Below are 23,399 nucleotides of genomic sequence, written 5' to 3'. Positions count from 1 at the left end.
AGAGAAAACACCTCAAGACTAAGTTATAGTGAAAGCGGCGTATTATAATTTGTCAGACAAACCTATTTTCAGGCAAAACTATTCCATGTACTTCTCCTTTGCTTCCTCAGCTGAAAGATCAAGTTTTGAAGCACCAAAAAGTCTATTTAAAGAACTGCATTTATTTAGTTCGCTCTGATTTTGTTCTATTTATCCCCCAGATCTAATCCCAAATCTAACATGTCATCAGGACATCAGAGAGCATAATCCCTACTTGCATTTAGTTGGATGCTATATAGACCAAAGGAGGTGAATTAAAATTCAGCACAAATTCAGTCTCAAATTCAAATTATTTACACATAGCATATTTTTATAATAAAAGACGTAGCTTTCAGCAGGGGCATTTCCAAAACTCAAACCAATAATTTAAGCTTATTCAGATGGTTTTAAAACTACCATAAAATAAAAAATATTTTTAAACTGAAGAGACCTGTCCTTCAAAAGTATGAAATATTAATTTAAGCAACACATAACTATCAATACCAGACAGTCAACACAGGTTCAGTGTTGTCTCGGGAACACCAGTTCCACTGAAAGTCTCCCAATATTCACCTGTCAGGCAACATGCCCAAAGCCTTGCTCCCCATCACTGCTAACCAGCGTAAACTTAAGACAACTGGAGACTAAATTACAAAACTTACTGGTCTTCTACATCTTAAGGTGAAATCTTTTAAACAAATGCCGTGAAGTTATCAAAAAATCAGTCTGATTCCTGTTTAGCAAACAAACGAAGCCTATGCCCAAGTCTGAGTCAGCTTCCACAAAGCCAGTGGGATTTCTTAAGCAGTGACATACTTAATTTGGCCTATAATAAGGATTTATACAAAGAATATTTTGTTTTCCTCCGAGTAAATTAATAACTAGAACATAAGCCAAAAGCTTCCCTAGTTTGCACAGGCTCAAACCCAAGTTACCCCTCGTATACGTCATTTATTGCAGCAGGACCCATGTAATCCAATTCTTCAACATTTATGTCACTCATTGTTTTCTTCCTAGAATTGCATCCCCTAAGCTGCTGAACTAATCTGACATTAAGTCTGTGCAAGTCAAAAAACACAAAGTCCTGGGCAGAGTTTGCCCTGTTCCCGTTTCCCATCCACATTTATGAAAAAAAGCAAACAATGCACCATGAAAACCCCGATCCCAGTCCTTGCACATCTTAATTTTGGCAGCTGACGACTGAGAAGGGCTGTTATTCCTTTATTATTCTTTTTAAGCTCCGTACTAAGCCTCACCAGCCAGGCAAAGGCCAACACAATCACCTTGTCGCTCTTCTAACGTCCAGGTCACCCCATGGGTAAACATAGGAGAGGGAGAGAGAGAGCTGTCTGAAACCAGCCTTTCGCACAACCCAGAATTTTAATAAAGATAAATTATCTTCTGCTTCAGCAGGAGAGACCACACATTCTGCAACTGAGCATTCGCTCCCCACTCTGCGGCTTCTTTGCTCCCCGGCTGGCTCTATCCCAGACCTTCATTACTGCTCCTCCGTGTGCACGGCGTGGTCTCTCCTCTCCAAAAATAGTGGATCGTGACCTAGCTAGTCAGGAGGACTTGGTAAAGGCGGACACGGCAAAGTTCACCCATGGTCAAACGCAAAGACTGAAAATCCTTTCACCGTTATCCCTCTGGAGTCGATGTTCTTGATTTTCAATACTTGTAGGCATCAGCATAGAGGGGGACAAGAAGAAAAGGGTCCCACAAATGTACCTAGGGGAGACAGGTACCACAGGGCAAAAGTGGCAGCAGCGAATTCCCAAACTAGAAAGAAAAACAAGACTAAAAACAAGACAGCCTGTTCTTCTGCAGAAACAAACTGTTTTTTACGATCTTGGTACCATGTCGGATGGCATCACCTGAAATAATACGTCTAGGAACACAGGTACACGATTAGAAAGGGCTAGATAAAGAGATTTGCTGGTTTTTCCTCCTTTTCTCCTCACCCTGTGTTGGCACAAGCACTGTGTAAGAGCTCTGTAGAAGGGCTATTTATGGAAGACCGCGTCCTTAAAATGAAAATTTACTAAAGGCCAATATTTGACACTTTTCATGCTGAAGTTTAGTCGTCGCAACATCTCGGCAGTAGAAAGAAGGCTTTAACACCCATTTAACTGAGCACACAATGTTGACACTTTTTACAGCTTCACTATCATTTGCTTGCCTGACTACAAAACCACGCAAGATCGCAGCGTAACGGAGCACCACAAAGGTTTCCGCTGTGAATAGCCAAAACTAGACCAGAAAAACAAACACGTGGAAATGCCGCATCTCGCCTCTGTCCTTCCCTTTCCAAAGTCTAAATAAAGACAGCAGCTTTGCACAGTTCAAAAGTATTATCTGAGAGGAAAGATAAGAGACACGTGGAAGGGAATAAGGAATAGAAAGGAGAGAATGAGGTCCTCCAAGCGAGTTTCTCCAATAAAGTGTTTAAAACAGCACTGAGCTCTGCAGAAGGTAGGAGAAAAACATGCAATTCCTGTACAGCAACCCAAAAGCTGCGGTGCCTGTAGCAGAGGGAGCTACCGGCTGCCTGAACGCGAGGGCAGGGAGCAGCTACAAAACCAGGGAGACCCCAGCGAGTGACCCACGGTGGCCACAACTTTCGGGGACAAGCTCCTTACATCAAAATGAGCTTCTCCCAAAAAATCCCACAGGCATTTTAAACTCAAGAACTGCCCTCAGTTTTACTGAAATGTAACTTGTAAATATATAGACGTCCAAGGTGGGTCAAAACATGCATGGTGATGTTCCCTCCGCCCTTCGGCAGAGTCTCATGGAGCAACCAAGCACTTGTTTTTGAGCTGCAATCTGTTCTGTACCTAGAAACCTTCCTGCCACGGCCGCGATGACCGAGTCCATGCCCTGCCCTGCCAGCTCTGTGCAGTTTGCCTTATTCCCCCCCCTCCTCCTCGCCCTGTCCCACAAGCATCTCCCCCTCCCTTTGCCTGACGCTGGGTTGCTCCTATGGGAAGGAGCGACCGACCCTACCTCCAGCCTCCTCCTGCCCTGGATGCTCTTCCAAGGAACCGTAACAGAGTAACATAAAACCAGTAAAATCAATCTCATGCTGTCACACACGGCTGCGACCTGCTGAGGGTCAGGAGGGAAATGATGCACTGAGAAGGCAGCAGGACATGCCTCAAATTTCCTTAGAGCTCGGCTGTTTTGTTTCAGTTTGGAGAAATCACTCCAAGTTACCACTCTGGATGCCGTTCACGTGGTGCTCGTGGTCAAAGCCGTCCCACAGAGGACAGGCACGTATCCATCACGCTCTCCTAGCTCAGACTTGATTCTCTTTTCTGCTAGATGCAGTGGCCCAAAGGCCAAGTGTCTCAGCTCCAGCCAGAACAAACCCGGGCATGTATATATACGCACACACAGAGGTGAAACCATGCACGCTCCTGGCAGTCCCTGTGAAGCAGAGACGGAGCTGAGAGGACCAAGAAGGATAAGGGTGGGTTCACTGAACGATTGAGGGCTAGGTCCTCAGCCTCCCAGAGCCCCTGCTCCCCAAAGGTGACACTAAACCAGAAGACTTTGTTTGGTCGTCTACTGGAAGAGGTTTCTCCTTCGATGCACCGTTGACAGCACTCCTCAAGAAGTGCTTTGATGGGAAGAGCCGGCTTTCCCCCCATGGATCCCCAAGCTCTCATGTCAAAAGCGCACCCGCTTTATCAGAGCCCTGAGCAAGGAAAGGGGGTGTCCCCTCCTTTTGCCTCTAGGCAAACCTCAACACTGGAGAGGAGCGCCCATGGAACACAGTTCATAGCCGCTGGCGCTGAAGAAAAACGTGGGAGCGAAGAATTCCCTAGCGTGCATTTAGACGTGATTGTCAGAAGAAATGGAGGGACTAAAGCAAGCATTTGCTGGTCCTCCAACTGCACTTCGGTTTGTTGCCGCTCTCTGAAATGTCAACGGGGCCGGTCTGAAGAGCTATTCTGTAGCATCGCAGTAATAAAGTAATTTTTGTCTTTAATAAGTTATTTTTGGATTAGAGAGACTGACGTCCTCCACTTGGAGCAGGAAAGGGTATTTACAACAATAGGGATTTCTCATGCAGGTCAGTGCCTCCTCTCAGCAGAGCGCACCCCGAGGCAGTGCGTGGGTCCCTGGGACACAGCGAGCCGCCCAGGAAAGCCAGACCTCTGACCACGTCAGCTGGAAGGACAACGTGGGTGGGAAAGCAAAGATGCTCTCGAACTTGAGTGACACTCCATGCCGTACAAAGCTCAAAGATTTTCTCTAAATTATACTCCCACGCTACACCAGGATTTCAGCCTACTCTATTTTCCTCTAAACAACCTTTGTGATAAAACAAACCACTTAAAACATTCCAATAATCAGAACTAACTCAGAGAGGTATTATGCCTTTCTTGACAAACGCAGCGTTTTAATTATTGACAAATCCTTTCATTTCCCTTTTCTTTCTTTTACATTCAAGAAGTTCAGAACAATTTCACCTGCTTAGCTGCAAATAATACTCAAACAACTCTGTGCTTCCGCAATACTGCGAGGAAACCAACAACATCACGGGATGCTGGAGGCTTTTCCTCTCTCAGGCTCCTCTCCTTTGCACAGAAAAAGAAGAATATTAGCAAACAGGAGACGGTTAGTGCCAGCCCGTGGGCTCCCCATCGTGAACCAGTGAGCATACACCGTGCACAAGCGCTGATTTGTGGTGCCCGGCAGGGACGTGCAGGCAGGGAAGGACCGCGCTGCCCGTTTCATGGCCAGTTCCGGATGGGCAGCAAGCGATCGGACCCTGCAGCCTAGGTACATCTCACCATCACCCATCTAAGTGCAAGTCGGGGCTTCGAAGAAGTCATCGTTCCCAATCTGCTCATGCTTGATTCAGCCAGAAGAACAACATCGACCTTTTCCTATTTCTTTTAGGAGGTTGGTGGGCTGGAAGCTGTACCGGTTGCCAGGACCATCAGCACGGGCGACGTATTTGTCAGACTCCTTCTGCAGTAGGGCCCAAATGGCGGTGAAATTCAGGAAAACCACTGGCCAGGGCAGCCCTCCAAGCGGCGGATGGGCCGGATTCTGCCCGTTTGTACCACATACGGGCAAGTACGAGGAGAGGTCTCCTTTTCGTTGCATTCCTTTACTCCTTGAGGGAAGTCACCACAGCAAAGGGGTGCGTAAGCCATGGGCTGACAACGTCGAGCTAAAAACTTCTCCTCGGACCTTTCCTGCCAGTTCTTAACTGTGTGGGCTGTGAAGATTGAGGACAGCTTTTTTTTTTTCCTTTATCCCAAGCCCTAAGACACAGTACTTGACCTATAACCGGTTCTCCTTCTGTCATGACTTGTGCAGAAGGCAAGAGACATTGCTGGGACGGGAGGTTTTTGGGTAGGATACTTGTTCTTCCCTGGTCCCCAGAGAAAAGGAGCTGAAAGAGGCGTCTGTGACACTTTCTACTTGTCATTTCTCCCCAAGTACATACCACATGCACGCACACGCTCGTTTACTATCTAGGCAGGAAATTCAGAGACATATACTGGCCAAAGATGTCTTTGTAAGCTCCCAGTCTGGCATTCAATTCAGTCTAGCTTTGGAACTAGTGGAAACTCACACCCTGAGACGCTATCCCACAGCTCTGCAGTGAAAACATATTTGGGACCACAGGAATCCTTCGCCTCCTTAAAATCTTCATGCCTATCAACGTCCTTCTGATCTTCACCTCCCCAGCGCAGCCAGCTGTGATACTGGAGGTAAAGGAAAAGCCAGGACCCAGAGCTTCAGCGATGCTTCGCAAAACAGTGACCGTGGCTGCAGCAGCCATGGGCCAAGCAGCCCCAGGAACCGAGCCAAAGACACCAAAAAAGAGCCACCCATCGCTCTTGATGGACATAGGAGGACTTCTTGCGTGCAACGAACCACAGCGGTTTGGCAAACACCAGAGGGTTGAGAAGCACAAATAAAAAAAAAAGGAGAAAATGAAACAATACTGCATTTTTGATAACATCAGCTTTGTCAAAAATCCCACCTCCGCTGACAGATCTGTCAGGAGAAAGGTTTAAAGACCAGCAGCCAGCCCAGGGCAGGGGAATTAAGCAGCAGCAAAGGCACAAATCCCTCCCGCGCGGGCACGAGGAGGGTCGAAGGAGGGCAGCTGTCTTGGGAAAGCTTTGCTTTATCCAACAGCAGGAGCAAAACCACGAGGAGATCTGAGCCTGCTTCACAACCCGCACGGGTCCTACGGACGCAGCCATTTTTACGCTTATGATTTCGGAGAACATCTTTCGCGAGTACTTCAAAAGAAATGAGCTGTTTTTCGCACTTCGGGGTCACGTTTAAATATAGATACAGGGAAATGTTCATGCATCCCAGCGAGCTGAATGCGTGTTGGCCAGGCAACTCTAGCAGGTGCCGAGTTTGGCAAAACTTCTCCTGATTTTAACGACAACTAATTGAAATGCTGTGGCTTTCATTAGAAATCCTGATTAGCTGTCAAGTCCCAACGAACACGAGGAATCCTTACCCTACCTCTACGCAGGAGTAAGTGGGAAGGCTAGTGTCCGACAGGACACGGTCCGGCCCTGCACAGCATGTGGGGAAAAAAAAAAGCAAAACCCCCAAACAAAACCAAACAAAAACCCCTAAGTAAGCAAGAGGAAAAGCATGTTAAAAAGTTAAATAATTCTCTTCAGTCTTTTACAAATCTCAGCGACGGTGCTTGTCTTGGCTTTCTAATTAAGAGCGTGTTTTAATACGTCCACTGCTCACATTCCACAAAGCAGGGAACACCATGAACAACCTTGCTCCTGGGGAGAAAATGAGGACTTCATATTCCTTAGAAACACAAAACTGAAGAGCTACATTAAAAATAACTTCAGCAGCTCCAAGAAAGCTGTTGACAAACAACTCTTAGGGTTATCAAAACAGGCTACAAAAGACTGCCCCAACCCAGACTCTAAAATCAGTCTGAAAGGATTCTCCAGAGATTTTCTTACAGAGTCCCAGTACAGCACATAATGAAGCTTCGTTAAATTTGGAAGGCACCAACCTTGATCCGGGGGCAGAAAAGGTCACTTATATTTTCCCCCTCTCAACAGCTGTCAACAAAATGCGTAGACTAAAGGAAACGTATATATAATAAAGGAAACTACACAAAAGGGGAAATAAAAATCCTTGTGTTCATCCAGTTATTTAACAGCAAAAGCATGAGCAGCACCAACCGAACTGTTCTTAGTTCAGTTAAAAAAAAAAAAAGCAAGAGCCCCAAAGTGTTTAGACAGAGGGAACCGAGTGAAATGCATCCCCCAGCCAGGCTAAGAACAGGATTCAAGCAATTAGTAGCTGCACCAGCCAGCAGCCTGACAGGAAAACAATTTCATGCAGAAACCAAATGGCCAAGGAACTGGAACATAATTTAGTAAAACAAATCAGACGGGGTAGGATTTCAGAGGACAGGATGCATTAGGAGCGCGTTGCAAGCGTTGACTGTTTCCCATGCTGAACGTTTTCAAGCACTCTCAAGACATCGTTCATGCACGCATCTCCTTCTACCAAAGCGAGCGCGGCCAGTTCACCGCGTCTCCCTCACAACGTTCACACGCGGGTTTTTAGACTAGCAGGTTCTCTCCAAGCGTGCACAGAGGGATAACCTGTGACCACATCGTCATGCTTTAAATAAGAGTAAAGAATGCTTTAAATAAGAGTAAAGAAAGGCAGTATTTTTAAAACCCAGCGCAATGACATATTTATTCTTCCTAAAAATTTCTCAACGTGCAGGACACGCTGCCGGCTCTGCAAACGGACCCTAGAAGAAGTGATCATTCAAGCTGCCTTCCCGCAGCCCCCTAAGTCACCCTATCCCTACCGATGATGTTGGTTGGATTCCAGCCCTGGTAATCAGAACTGTATTGTGATGGACTCTTTTTTGAACTGCAAATATTTTATCAAATTTAATAAAATTGGACTACATGATATGGCGGTTTTAAATTACGAACACAAAGCCAGAGTTTTTCCTGGTGCCAAAAATCTGAAAAGCTCACCCGTAATAAAGAACTTTATTTAGGATGGGCTCCAGCCTTCCCTGCCTTTTGTTTACACCAGACTGTTCAGGAGCCTTTCTTCTCCAAGCAACTTAACATTCTTGGCAATGGGATTTCTGCAGGATATCGCTGTGCCAGAGACTGAAGTGCTGTCGCGTTGAAAGGAAAATAAAAGAAAACAACAACAAAAAAAAAATTCTCCCCTGAACCTTGCAAGCGAACTCGTTTGTATCACAGACCAGTCCCCAAAAGATTAATGCTGGTGCCCCAAAAGAACAAGCATCAGTGTTCTGGAAAAACAAAATCAGCTCAACATCTTCCTGTTTTAAACAACAATGATTTTGGTTGCTTCCATTTTTAATAATGTGATTAGATACTTTTGTCATCCTTAATTCACCCTGTCTGACAGGGCTTTTATTCAGCCAGAGTCTTACTGAGAACTCAGTTTGGGAAGCAGCAAAGGGGCGAGATGTGCAGACGCTTTCCTTCTCCTGCAGAAATCCCCTTCCGTAACACAGGGAGCAAGAAGGGCGACCGATCCCCAAACCCAATCTGACAAGTAAGGTCCCCTGAAGTGATGAGCAAGGGAGGTTTTGAAGCATGTCAAAGCCCGTTTACACTGTGGGAATGCTAACACACCAGAAACAGATCACCTGGCTCCACAAAGTATAAGAAAGAGCTAAAAATCTCTCGGAATCACGCTGTCCACAGGCCCTAAGCGATAGGTGTGGTGCCAAGGGATGCTTCCCTGCGTGGAAATGCTGTGATTTCCCAGAGGAGCCTGAAAGCCTTCAGGAGAAGAGAAGCGAACGGCAGTAAGGGCTGCTAGCAGCCCGGGCTTGCGTTCCTCCTCCCAGGCAGACACGTACGCCAAGCACATCTTTGTGCTTCATCGGCTTTAGAGCTGAAGGAAGACTCCTTTGAGGGCAGTCCTCCACCAGCGCTCACCTTCCCTACGAAAGGCAAAGTCCCGAAGCCCAGAAAGCGTCACTTCGGCTGTCCCGGGCACTGACGACGCAGCAGCATCTACCGCACCTAATGGGGTGTTTGGTCTTTTATTATCTACAAGCGGAGATTAGAAGATGCCCTACCCTTCAGCAAATCCAGTTTTCTAAGCTCTGCTTTTGGAGTCCTCCAGAAAGGGCACAGTCAAAACTACCATCACCAAAGGTACAAGGTGTATCCAGGAAAAAAAACCATATCCTGGAGAGGGCTTGCCAATTTTCGATTGACTTCTCGTGCAGCTGAGGTGTTTGGCACTTGTCACCCAACCCATCGTGCCCAGCGAGGGAGAAGACAGTCTACTGCGCAGCAGATGGGAATCCATCCACAGATCCATCCAGCAGGCCAGGTGCTGTTCTCCAGAATGAGAAGTTCCCAAAAAGGTCTTTTAATGCGCAGAACTGGAAGGCCGGAGGCATAAGGCATCAGTGTGGAGGTGTATTTTTTCCTCCTCAGATGGTGAAAGAAGAAAAAAACCCCAAGTTTACAAAGGTAACAAGAACTGTATTAAACCATTCACTGTACCTAAGACCTGCTCTACTTTTAACTATGAGGAGAAGAAGTGCCACGAGAACACCTATACCCTTCCCAGAAGGAAAAGGAGGGGCTGCCACCTCTTGGGAACTGATTTAGGGCAGCCGATTTGAGTAAAGACTGTAGTAAATCCACACACACCGTCATCATTCCTTATCGCAAGGACGACACTCTTTTTGCCTACTGGTGCTCACCCCTCCATGTCTGACGATCCGCAAAGCATACCTGAGAAATAGCTAGGCAGCACCTGCAGAAAGTGTGAAGTTCAATCATACCCCTGCTTTCCTCTTACCTCCACCTCCATCTTTTCAGAAAGGATTTTTTTTCTATTTTGAAGCGATTCCCAACACACAGCACTGTCTGCACCATCCACGCGAGCAGCATCGCTCCCCAAATCGGGACGAGCTCGTAGAAGCTGAGCTATTCCCCGAAGGAAGCAGCCGAGGATCACGAGCTGGCCAGGTTAGAAGCTGAAGCTGTGTTGGCTTAGGCATGCGATATGGAGCTGAGGACCAGAGCCAACCAAAACAACCTGGTTTACATAATATATAGTTGAGAAATAACTGACCTGCTTAGCCACCGTGCAGGGAAAAACCTAACTGAGAAATAACTGTCTAGGTGTGAACCAAAACCCTTGCAGGAAGTCCCGACGCTTTGACTGGCAGAAACATTTTTATTTATTTTAAGTATAAACTTGTATATAAAATGCAAATCCCAGAAGAAATGAACTTTTCTTGGTACTTTTCTCACTCAGCAAAACATACTTCGACTTCAGACACCCAGATCTCTGTATTAGCTTTGACTTTGTGAAAACATCTCTCAAAACTTTGACACCCAACTCCGCTGTCTCCTGCCTGCAGCTTTGCAAGTTCGCAGACCCAAAGCAACTCCAGCCTCCCTCTAACACTGCGCGTACAGTGACAGATGAAGGGGGAGCAGGATGGAGCGGGTGCTTGTTAAATAAGTCACCCCCTGAAATACAGCTTTTCGGTAACGTACCTTTTTAAAAAAAAAATAAAAATAAAAAGAGGATCAAGCGTCACAGCAAAGACAGTAGGCAACACAGAAAATCAACGTGAGTGCTACCTGTTTTTCTGAGTGGGAAGTCATCTTTGGAATCATACATCCCCAGTACAGGGTGATTGTAGGTGCCGGATACGCCGCTTTGGGGTGGGGAGCTCTGGTCCAGAGAGCTGTGCTGTGTCTTCCTGCACAGGAGGAAAGAGAAAGAGAAGGGAGAAGCTTTACACCAGTGACACACAAAGGGAACGAGTGCAGCTTCACCTTGTCTGTTATCTTAGTTAATGGGGAACGGTGCAAAGGAAAAGATCTTGGTACTAGCTTTCTCCTTCTAGGTACTCACACCAAAAAAAAGACACTCTAATATACAGGAGGTAACTAAACATATGCTTCGTTTTCAGTGTAAGAATTACCCTGTTGAGCACGGCTCAACTCATGAAGGTATTTAACCATGAGTATCATTTTAAGCGTGTACTTGGGTTGGGTTTTGCTAAGCCATGTTCTTGAAGCTAAGCATAGGTGGCGTTACTCCCCTCAACCGTAGCACGAACGAACAATCTCCCTTCGCTGACTAAAACCCAGACACAGTAGATAAAGCCGACGGATGAAACAAAACCGAAGGATGAGCACGTTAAGCGCCACACGTTTAAACTGGCTAACAGCAGCCATGCCGCATAGGTGGTCTTCTGCCTTTTGCTTCGCTGCCTCCTGACCCAAGTACTTAGCAGAGATAGGGCCAAAGTACTCAACACCTTTCCAGATTAACTTCTCGAAGCCGATAATTTATAGCTTTGTTTGAGCAGGCTGCTGGAAGTAAATTACAGTCTGTTTGCTATGGATATTAAATAATGAATGAGTTTTCTAAGCCTCCTACCAGTTTGTTGGCTGCATCTTTCCTACTTAATGACTTGTGCCCAGCTTTGCCATTTCTCAGGAGCTCTACCAACCCCGATCAGGCCAGACTTCGGGAAATCTCCAGACTGTGCATGTTAGCAGAGTAGCTACATCAACAGAATGACTGATTTAGCCATACGGGTGACAGCCATACGGCTATCAAGCAATCTTACATTTTAAGTTTAAATAAACCAGCATTTAAACCGTGTATTACTTCTTCAAAATACAAAAGAATATGAGACAACAGAAAGTGAGCACTTTGTCAGAAGAAGCGAATATTTGAAATTTTACATTGCCTAATAACCAGGCACTCTTGGAGACCTCGGTTAAAAATACTCTCCTACAAAAGGTTCTTTAGGGAATCAAAATGAGCCATTCCCAGTTGAAAATTACACCAATTTATCCAATTCCTTGAGCAGTACGTTTTGAAAGCTCAAATCAGAAGTAGGCTGTTTGGTGAGATACATAGCATCAATTCCACTACAAGTTAGACCCTTCAAAAAAAAAAAAAGGGGGCTAATGAAACGTTAGGAAAATGCATCGAATTTTCTACGTGATTTTGTTACGAAAAAAACCTCTGAGAAGTTTATTTGAACATCTACACCAAAACGTTCTATACCCACAGTTCCTACCAAGCAGTATGATTCACTGTGGTTTCCTAATCCTCCCCCCTTTATATTCCAAACTTCTCCGTACATGCAGGCAGAATAATTTTTCGGGCTCTTACACAGTTGTATTTTTCATTAGCATTCGCGCACATGGTGTACTCTTTTACATTCGCACCAATAAATGCCCGCATGCACGCACAGTTTAATCATCACCTGAAATCAAAACAGAACCAAACTGAAAAATATTTGAATCCCTCCCGAAAACAGAAGTCGCTTTCTCTGCCCGGATCTGCTCATACCATGGGAAGGCGGCACAGAGAGATGTTTCACAAACAGGAAGCCTGGACGCTGCAAGCCAAGAGCCCTCAAACCCATCATGTCACATAATGACATTTTTTTGCTCTTGCCTATACAAGCAATAGACTTTTCTTTCTCCCCCCCCCTTTTTTTTTTTTAATCGTGACTTAAGCTGCACAATCACGTACATTGAAGCTATTTTCATCGCTTTGTTAGGGAACGCGCAGGAACTCAAAGGGCCTGTTTAGATGTGCTTCGGGGTTGCTGAATGACAGATATTTAACTCTGCAAACAGGAATACATTATATGGCTCGAGGACTGGGATCCAACACCCTACGCTGCTCCGAGCAAAATGCACTGGTCTGCATGCCCGTTCAAGAATTTCAGAGGTCTTGAAAGAGATGAAATTGTATACTAAATCGAGTTTGCAGGCATTCCTGAAAGCACAAACCTTCACATAACGCATCCTCTGTTCTTTGAGCTCTGAGGTCCTTCAAAAACCCATGCGCACAGCAAAGCATGCATCATACTTCACACATATTCAAGCAACGTAAACCGAATATATATTCAAACATATGCATCTGTGCTAGAATGTTTTGTGTACAGACACTGTAGACACCTATGTACATTGGAATAATTTAATGTGTAATTATATCTCTCTACCTCCTTACCATGCAAATACTCAGTTAAACTCCCTTTCATGATTGCTACCGCATTGAGTGGCTACTTCCCAAGCGCATTTCTGACGACTTCCTAGGGAAATAATAGCCCTGTTTGCTAAGCCCGAGGTGCTCCGTCTGTGTTCCTGCTAAGCCACTCTTACTTATGTTAAGTATCTTGAAGAGCAAAACCTCCTGGGAGCAGGGCTGTCCAGTGGGTTCAGAATCCCCGGGAGGGACAGTCTGACAATGAAATTCAAAAGAACCTCTTCTGTTGTTGCCTATCATCGACGTATTCTGAAAATTATAGTCCACAAAGCTATTTTAAACTATTACATATAGGCTGGAGCTGTATATATTAAACAGAGTTTACAACGTGACTTGAATACCATAGAGCTGAAGGCTGAGCAAGATCTCTGTGAAAGCCCCCAAGAAACATTACTGAGCATTGCCAAGTTCCTTTCTTACGTTTAGTAGATCCTTTGGACTACGACTATATTTTGCAAAACCTCCAAAACCGGTCCCTTTTCATCTCAACGGTTGAGCCGCACGTGCGACAATGCCCTTGAACATCAGTGATTAATTAGAAAATATTCACTAACTATAAACACTCCATGTTGCACCAGCAACCGACAGTGTTGAATGAAGTTCAAACAGACACAAGACACTGAAGGCAAAAGCATCTGGACATCTCAGTGGACAACCGAAGCCTGGCCCAAAGGGCCAGGGGAACGACAGCTATTTCACATGTCAACGGAACATATTTCATGTCACAGCCATTGACGTAGAACCATTGTGGTGTTCAATACCCTTAGGAGATCTGTTTTTTCCAAGTAATGCTTTCAAATTTTTTTGAAAAGGAATTCACAAACCTTAATAAGACCAAAGGAAGTGCTTAAAAGCAGGCGTGTCATTTAAAAGACTATTTCAGCATCTGTTACCACTTAATTGGCTTGCCTGCTCACAGTAGGAGCGTCAAGTCTATCTTCTGCAAGCCTCATTTGCGTGCGTTAAATCCAAACACCACCCAACTGAATCACATTAGAAGTATGCGCGTACATAAATATCTCTATAACTGAATTGGTAACCTATGAGATGCCATATACATAAATACTAATATGTAATTAATTTAAAGGTTTTCTCTTTTTTTAAAACAGTATTTTTTAAATAGAATGGAAACGAAAAATCTTCAACTTTTGCCTTAACAACCGAAGGGTGCATTTAAACATCCTCCACCGCAAGATAAGACACTACAGTCGTGCAGCCCTGCTGCCATCTGCCCTCCTCAAAGGCTGAGCAGAACGAGCTCATGCCTGCCTGCAACTTATCACCGACACAGAGCCTTAGAAAGATTTGTGGGGCCTCTGAGGTTCTTTCTTCCCTCTTCACATCTTGTGTTAGAAACCGGAATGCTGATCCTCTCCCCATCTCACAACAGATGGGGGGAAGATGAGGGGATGGCAAGCCCGTTAAATCCCTAAGGAAAAGGATGGCCCCTTGTGCAACAGTTCGTGCGTTGTCTCTACCTGTTGGCATCCCTGGAGCATCATAGGAAAGGGATGTTTTGATTAACGTATGCCACAATAAACCCTAAACAATATATTGGTACTTGGGAAGTTCTCAACATTAGCTTAAAACAAGGCCGGGAACGTATTAAAACCTTAAACACGTCTTGGCTAAATAACCTCCTGCATCACCCCCGGCCCTGTAACGTAGAGGGGTATTACAGACCGCTGCTCTTCGATTCATCTCCGAATGCTGGATTCTCGGTGAAAAAGCAGTTAATTGAAAACGTAAGGAAATCAGACCACTCCCAATTTTTTTTTTCTCTTTTCTAAATTCACCTGTGATGGCAAATCTACGCCAGGCTTCTCTAGGGCCAAAGGATCAAAGGGTTTGGAAGAAAGCACTTATTTACTATCCTTAATTCTAATGGACTTTATACCACTGTTGCATTAGCAGGCATTTTAACCAACTGGAAAAAAAAAATTGGAGAACTCAGAGTCTTCAACCGCCTTTAACAAAATCCTCAAATTCTTGGCGAGTCTCAATTAAGAACAGTGGAAAATCAGTTATCTAAAAAAAGATATTTATGTTGCCTTGACTGAAATTCAATTTCTCCTATTTCTTCTGCTATCCTTCATACCAACCTAGTGGGCCTTAAATATTATCTTTGCATAAACTAACAACATTCCACTACTTTAACCAGTGCCATAACCATACAATTTTCAAATCTCATTAGATTTTTCAGAGATGTGTTAAAACTGCTCAATCTCACCCTACTGGAAATAAGGTTTGAATTTTTTCTGCCAACTATACTTCAGCATTTCTGTACTGGCTCATAGCTGGGATATCTTTCAAATTTAATTTCAGCTTAGTTTCTTGAATTTGGAAACATCTTCTGGCTATGACCTCATCATCCCCGTATACATGATAATTTCTTAAGACTTAAAAAATACCGTCAGACACTCAGCTTCAACATAAATTTCACGGCAAAATTTCCTTGACTTTTGTCATTTAAAATTTCATGAATTTTATGGTCACTAAAGACAACATCCGAAACAACATCCAAAACACTCTTTTTCTTTTTTTTTTTTTTTTTAAAATATAGATATTCACAATGTTATAGTAGTGGAAGTTTTCAAATCATCTCAAATTTTCTGATTTTCTTTTATACAACGAAGAAGTGAATTTCTGGAACTGACACTTGTACAGTGTTAATAATGCCATCGTTTATATTTGCTACGTGGTGCATTTAAACTAATGGAAGAAGTCACTCCTTGTTCCCATGTCATTATAACATCAGCTGTTACCTTCTCAGCCGCTGTGACATTTGGGTTTTCTCGGAAACAGTTGAAAATTTTCAGCTGAAAACGTAGATGTTGGGGCAATTGTGACTACAAGTGCAGACAGGATGCACTTGATGTTTCTAGCAGCTTACAGAGAAGAGCCAAGTAAACAAAAACTTCCAACTTTGAGAGATTAAGACGAGCAGGAAGCATTAAAGGCTTTAAAAATGTAATGCTAGCTCAACTATCCTGAGTTGCAATCCACTAAACATAAAAAGTAATTTCCCCGTTTTACTAAAGTTCAAGTTTTATAACACCTGGCAGGACGAGATCCCGAGTGAAAAGCTAGAGAACTTATAAAGGTTAATCTTGATGGCAGAACTTGCGAGTTTGAATAATCATGGATTAAAGCTGACAGCAAAGACCTCTACTCACAAAAATACTGTGACCATCACAGAAGATATGAAAATTATTCACATTGAAACCCTCTGAAAAATGCATTTTGGTAACGTACAGCAAAGCCAAATCCTGGTTCTATCGCTGTTCTGCTTCATCCAGTAAACACATCAGGTCTACTCCCCACATCTCCAGCAATTGTGAAAAAAGGTGGCACCGGCTGAATCGTAAAGATAAGCCCAGTACCACTTACCCATACCAGAAGCGAGGATCACTGGATATACAGTGGTTGAGATTCCGGTGTGCCAATGCCTTCTTCTTATTTAAGACAAATTCTTGCAATTTCATCTTTACTTCCGTGCTTGCCACTGCACCTGAAATGTCAAAAATAAAAAAGGTTATTTAATCAATTCACATACCTTCAAGAATTTCAATTTCTAAAAAGATTCAGAATTAAATCTTTGATTCCCAGTCCAAAAGAAGAACTTTTCTTTCAAAGAGAAAAGAACAAAGCGCCTCCAGTAAGGAGCTCTCCTTTATTTATTTTTTTTTTTGCCTTTAGCTTTGCATATGATCACAACTTATGTTTGAAAACAGAGATTTAATCAGAGATTTATCATTTCACTATAAAAGATTTCTGAAGAGGATTTTTACACTTGCATAAAAGTACACTTAGAATAAAGCACTTGTACGAGGTATTCCAGCTTTCTTTTAATCAAAGGTATTTAAGAAAAAGGGTCTTGTGTACACTCAAGTTTTTAAATGTCACATCTGCAAGCAGAAGGGGAATGAGATGAATGTCTCATGTAGATTTTGTCTTGAAAACTCTTGTAAATAGGGACCTCTTTGTTCAAAAGTATCTGTGTACAATAAGACCTACATAATATTCCGATTCATTTACAAGTGTGCAATCTATTTCTTCAAATAGAAAATCTAACATTTAAAGAAGAAAGTCAGTAATTTTGTAGCGTAGAGTTAAAATGTCAACTGTATAATTTCTAATCATTATTTCCTCCACAATAGAGACCAGTCTGTTTTACTGCGATGATGGATTAAAATTATCATTCGGTTGACAGAACAGATTCGCAGGCAGAGTTTCTGATGGAGTAATGCATAGAAAGTTTGGCAAGCAGAACATGTGGAAAATGATGGTTCATCTATACCGTGGCGTAAAGCAAGAATTCCAAAGGAAAATAGCTGGGCTACAAGAAAATGAAAAGGCCAGGAAAACTGTCTGCTCTACTGGGAATAAAAACGTAAAATACGACAGGGTGATCTTTTGTCTCCTGGATCCTACTCAACAATGACATTTGACAGGCGAGGGAAACAATTTTTTTGTGTCTCCACAAGAGAAGCAAACTGCAATATTTCTATAAAGCACTGCCTGAAGATGTAATATTGTTCAACCACCGAAGCCGCGTTGAAAAGCTTGAAAATTCACCTTTTTGGAGCCCTGCGTTTCTCACTAGCTCTACAAACGTCGGTTTGGCGTGTAGCCCAGCGGGAAGTTCAACTGAGGAGCTGGAGATAAATTCACATGAGCGTAGCAAGCCACATGGCTAGACCAGAATAGGTGACAAATTCATGCCTAAAGGCCTTCTCTCTCCAAAAAGTGTCGTCTTTAATCTATTAGCATCTTTAAAATAATCAAACATGGCTGCGTTCTGTCAGTTTTGCATAAATCTGACATTATTTAGAACATTTGAAGCTAAACGTTTTTGGATCCTGAGGTTTACAAAAGCTCCCCTGGCACGTCTTCCTCCTTAATTAGAAGCTGAAAGGCCCCATATACGCTTAACAAGATAAAAATGTATAGGCTTCCCCTTCCCTGGGCAACGTCAGAGCCATGGACCAAGCTGTCCTGTAAGACCTTCTGACCATTACTCAGCTCTTGACCCTTGAGTTGAAAGATCAAAAGAAAAAAAAAACAATCTAACTCACTTTTAATATACTATACTGGGTTATTTTGGACCCAGTCACATTGTTACAGGCAGAAGTACTGTGCAATATCCAGTAAAGATGTCAAAGAGGACTCCAAAGGCAGAAAGGGACAACCTGTCACATACGCGATAGCCTACACCATGCAGGGGTAGAAGCAAAGAGGACAAGAGCAGGAGTCAGACATCAGAAGCCCATACGTATGGAATAAGTCCATAGGCAGGAAGCAAGACACTCGACCCCAACTGGAAGCAAAAGGCACGGCAGAATAAAAGGAGGATGAGAGAGAAGGAACGGGAGAGCAAGAGCCCACGCAGCAGCCCTGGTTGGGGGAGCAGCCGTGCACGGTGGGGAAAACCAAGCTGTGAAGCTGGCCTCTTCGTTTCGGAGGGCTTGAGTGTTTAAGAGGAGCAGGGAGCAAAGAGCAGATCAACCGATAAGACTGCAAACAGGAGAGAGCCACAGTGAGCAAAGTACTGCAGACAGGATGGCTCTAAAGAGCTAAAAGACTGAGCCAGGTTACTATCGCAGAGACAAAAACAAGTTACACATTGTCCCAGGATCAAACAGTATCCGAACAGAGGATAAGGCAAGGGTAGCGGGAAGAGAATAAGGGAGGGCAGAAGCAGGACCAGGCTCTTGCGGAAGGAGGAGATTGCACAACGCAAGAGCAGAGGAGCAGAACAAATGGAAATCAACGGGAGAAAGCCCTTAACGATAGCGTGGGCTGATCGCAGCTGGCCAACTTGTAGGAGAAAATCCAAGACAAGCCACGGTCCAAGGCTGCCTGAGCAGCAAGGGATTGAACGGTCCATGCCCAGAAGCGTCTGGAAACACCGACGCACAGGACCGGTTCTAGGTTCCATCCGAACAGTGGAAAGACAGGACGACCGACTATCGCTCCTTATCCTGCGCAAAAAACCACCTTTACTTTCATATACATTTTCCTTCCTTTCGTGGAAGCCATGCTTTTGATCAAAAGCTTTATGATAGCAGATACCAGTTCATGAGGGACAGGTTAAGGCTGCCGAGACGAGAACGCAAGGAGCTGATATTATGTTAATCTAAACCGATTTGTGATTTGCCTTCTAAACGGTACGAAACAATATATTTTAGCTTACAGTGATGGAGGAAGAAGGCAGAATAAACTATACATCTATTACGCACTCTTCCTATTTCAGATCGGGACAATTTTAGCTGTGTTGCACTTAGCGAAATTTTCTGATGTGAGAAAAATAACTTAAGTATTCTTAAGAGCTGAGGTGCTATAACGATTATACACCATAGTAATTCTTAAATAAAAAGTAATTTAAAAATAAAACTGTAGCCATGGGAACAGGATCTTCAACTTAACATCCCCAAATTCTGTTTTTTCCTCTACACCTATGCGTTTCATCCAAAAGGTGCTTCGATGCTTTTGCCATTTTACAGAGATTCAGGCATTTTTATTTATCTCCAAATTACTTTAATGAGAATAGCCAGATACCAATTTTGCAGAGAGGCCCAGCAGAACACTGATAGAATATCAACAGCTGATGAGAACAGCAGGGTGAAGTGGAAATGCTTATAGTTTTCATCCATGTCGAACCGACCGCCTTTACTTCGGAAAACAACACAAAGCAGCCAGAGGAAAATGGAAAGCATCGCACCCGGCAGCCAACCGGGCACCAGAGGAGCAAACCTGCATTATCATCACCTTTACTCGCTCCTGAATGTTAAACTGCTTCTTTTAAGTCAATTCTGATCCTTTGGTCTTTCTAGCATTTAAAACGCACGAAACCCAAACCAAACACACACAGACACGTTGGACCTCCTATGAACGGCGTTGCGAACATATTGGGGTAAGTCTGTGCGTGCCCTCATTTTGGCTGCAGCTTAAAGTCTGCCGTTGCAAGATGCACGTGCAGGGAGCGGGGAATTCAACCTTCAGATAATTTTTTTCTAGTCTCCTAGACCCCAGTCCTTTCCTACTAGAAAAAATTCTTCTTGGAGCTTTATCTTGTTCCTGCTCCCCAGACAGCATCCCATTTTCCTGGTACCCTTCAACCCTCTCCGCTTCTTCCATCACAGGCTTCTTTATTTCATTTGAAATGAAGACCTAACGAGTTGATAGTACAACTTGGCGAGGTATTTTTCCTCCCATTCACTTCTAAAAGAAAACCGAACAAGCAACCAAAGTGTCTTTGATAAGGGAAATTGTGAGGCCATAATCATTTCACTGAATCTCATGAAGCGCATAATGACACGTGGGAAAGCCAACCACAATCTGTAACCTCATGAAAGAAGTACTTTCTGAATGAAAACACTTTAAAGCTAAGAACTGAGAACTCGGCTACATCTTAAAAGAGTGAAATTAAGAAAAGTAAAAGAAAAAGAAATGCAGTGTGCATCTGGTGTATTTTATGGGCTTAATATTCTGCCTCCATTAGGAATGCTGCCAAAAATACTTCAAAAAATGTTAAATCAAGTAAAGAGACGATACGCTTCCTTTTGAAAAATGCTAAAATGGCATTTAGTTAGACAAAAATGAAGATAAAGCATAGAAATACATTTCTCTCTTACCCTCAAATACCTCCTAACAGTTTACATAAGCTCCCTGGGCAGCCGAGCTCTGTAGAGAGGCTATCATGAAGGTTTCTCCAGCTTTATAAAGCTGCTTTATGGCTTCCATTCATCTGCTCTACCTGTCATCACGGAAACAAGTGAGCTTTTGCTACTTACTCTCTTTTCCTTTCTCTTTGTTTTTTAGCTGCTGAAGTTTCTGCTCTCGGTGCTGCTTCTCCAGCTCCTGCTCCTGTCGGTGCTGCTCCAGCTTCCTCTGGTGCTCCAACAGCTCCTGCTGATGCTTCATGGCCAGCATCTCCTGCTGCTGCTGCGGAGAAGGGACGAGGGGGAAAAGAGCAAATTAACGCCGTCAGACTTCCCAGAGCTAAACCAGAAGCTGCTATCAGGTGACAATAACTTTGCTTAATTCATAGAAACAGGAAAAATGGCATTTTCCTCGTCTAGAGGCTCCTGCATCACCACTCACTTCATTGTAGCCCCATTTCTAGTTCAGGACAGCACTTATGCTAAACCATAGGCACTATATGCTCCGGGCTTCAGGGCACGGTCTGTTTACAAGCACAAGCATCCTGTTCAGAAAGCACCTAATTTGAGAAAGCGACAAAAAGCTTTTGCCCAAATAGGTGCTTCCCCAACCACTTTGCTGATGCCAAAGGGTGCGGCTGGGTCCCCACGTCTGCTGTCATCGCTGCCCTGCTGGTGCCCGGATCCTGCGCTGAGCCAGTGCAAAACCACTAGTCCGGTTGGATCTTTATTTTTCTCTCCATCGTCTGTTTTAAGTAAAACCCCATTAGGACGTTTTAATTACAAATACTCGTACGTTCACCGTGTACAAACACTACGCCGAAGGAATATTGTTGAGCTCACCAAGTCAGGCACTCGCAGCAAAATACGCCATCGTCAACGCGGGCTTTGCAAGACCAGTTCAGTTCCCTTGCGCATATGGTTTTTTGAATAAGCCTTTAATTATATGACTTTGCACTCCTATTTCTCCAGCTGTCCTTCTCTCTCTCTGTGTATATAGAGGAGTTCCCGTGGACTGGGACAACTATAACTTTTTAACTTCATCTAACGCTGATCACTTCCCGGCTGCCGTGCAAACCTCACACCCCAGGCTAAATGCAAAAGCACGAGCTGCCTTGTGGGCACGATCACCACCCATTTCTGAGCCTAATTATAAAAGAATTCACCACCCATTTCTGAGCCTAATTATAAAAGAATTGATTCATTATAAAAAAAAAAATTCCAATAATCTCTCAAGGAAGGATTTACCCCACCCCTCTCGACTCGCACACATTCACGGGAAGAACCGAGAGACAGGCTGCTGCCTAATTCAGGTCAAGATTTGCAAAGCTTTCATCAAATGGGATGTTCAAGACTTGAAGCACCAAAGGTTCCTGCCCTCATCCACTGTGCAAGTCCCTCCTTGGGTCTCCAAATCCCAGCGCCTGGAAGATGTGCATGGACACACCAACCTCCTGGGAAATTTGGGGTGGATCTCCCCAGCCCAGAGCACCCTTTTTGGGGCCGGGGATGATTCCCCCCAGGGATCGGAGGCGGGGGTTCGATCCATTGGGCCCTGGGGCGATACCTGTAAGCGCTCAGAGAACACCCCGCATCTTGACAGCTGGCCAGGAGCAAGCCGGGCTGGGGAAAAGCAGATGATAAATGACAAGTCTCAGCAGCTTGCAGCTTGGCTAGGTGTGAATGGATCTCCACGGGGCTTGCAAAAGGCGCTTCCCCTGGCACAGGGCTTCTTCCCTTGAGTTCCACTGAAAATTGCTTTGTCTTAAAAAAAAAAAAAAAAAAAGCTCAAACTAAGATTTACCACCTCTCAATTTCATTTGCACCCTCTCCAGCAAGATACGTGCTAAAGCCGACGACGTGGGCTGCTCTGATTACTCTTGCAAACTCCCCTGAATGCAGGAGCACGCCGGCTCCCCGCCGCCCCGCTCGCCTTACACCCGCCCCACACTCTTTACGTTGGCAGCTTATAAACTAGCAGATTGATTTTAAGCTGGCAACCTTAACCTTCAAAACCCTTACCGCTCTGGCGATAGATGAGACTTCTCCGAGGCTGGACTTAATGGGTGCCTGTGCTCAGATACCACCCACTGCTCCAGGTTCACAAAATCCTGTATGTGGAAAGGGCTCAGGGCGAGCCGTGGCTATAAAGGCAGGGAACCTGCTCCCTCCGAGAACGTGTCTCACCCCATCCTTCTCCAAACCCTGACAGCGTGCGCGTACGCAAGACTCCCACCCCACGCACGCTGATTTCTCCTTTTGCACATTTTTCTATTTATGCTTTTGACAGCAATTTCTTATTTTAATTTGTGGCATTGTACATTTGTACTATCCAATGCTTCAGCCGCGGATACGCTAGAGACGATACACGTAAAATTATACCATTCTATATAAAGATGCAAAAAAATAACGTAAGGGGTACTTTACAATCTGCCTGGCTATCTGCTGGAAACTCTTGATGGAGGAGTCCCTGCTGCTGCCAGTTCCAAGCAGGCAGGCTGTTGTAAAACCACCGAACCCCAGTTAGCAGAATTTGCGGTGATGGCACCTATGTTTCCCGTCCTAATTCTAATGAATTTTATGTAAACAACAAAAAACCCAGACTCTAAAAACCTACAAAAGGAAAAAAAA

General features: G+C 44.2%; 1 protein-coding gene across 2 annotated transcripts in view; it reads right to left on the bottom strand.

Annotated features, from left to right (window-relative positions):
- The window catches only part of HDAC4 (histone deacetylase 4), a 262,138-nt gene that overhangs the window by 84,676 nt on the left and 154,063 nt on the right, over window positions 1-23,399 (bottom strand). For both annotated transcript variants that reach the window (XM_050899544.1, XM_050899545.1), the window contains exons 5-7: window positions 20,901-21,051; window positions 16,495-16,615; window positions 10,665-10,786 (exon numbers count right to left, since the gene is read on the bottom strand). In XM_050899544.1, the coding sequence (XP_050755501.1) occupies window positions 10,665-10,786; window positions 16,495-16,615; window positions 20,901-21,051 (394 nt within the window). The remainder of the gene's footprint in view (window positions 1-10,664; window positions 10,787-16,494; window positions 16,616-20,900; window positions 21,052-23,399) is intronic.

Source organism: Gymnogyps californianus, chromosome 7 (assembly GCF_018139145.2).
Source record: "Gymnogyps californianus isolate 813 chromosome 7, ASM1813914v2, whole genome shotgun sequence".
In the NCBI taxonomy this organism is placed as follows: Eukaryota; Metazoa; Chordata; class Aves; order Accipitriformes; family Cathartidae; genus Gymnogyps; species Gymnogyps californianus.
This window is presented reverse-complemented; position numbering and strand designations above follow the sequence as displayed.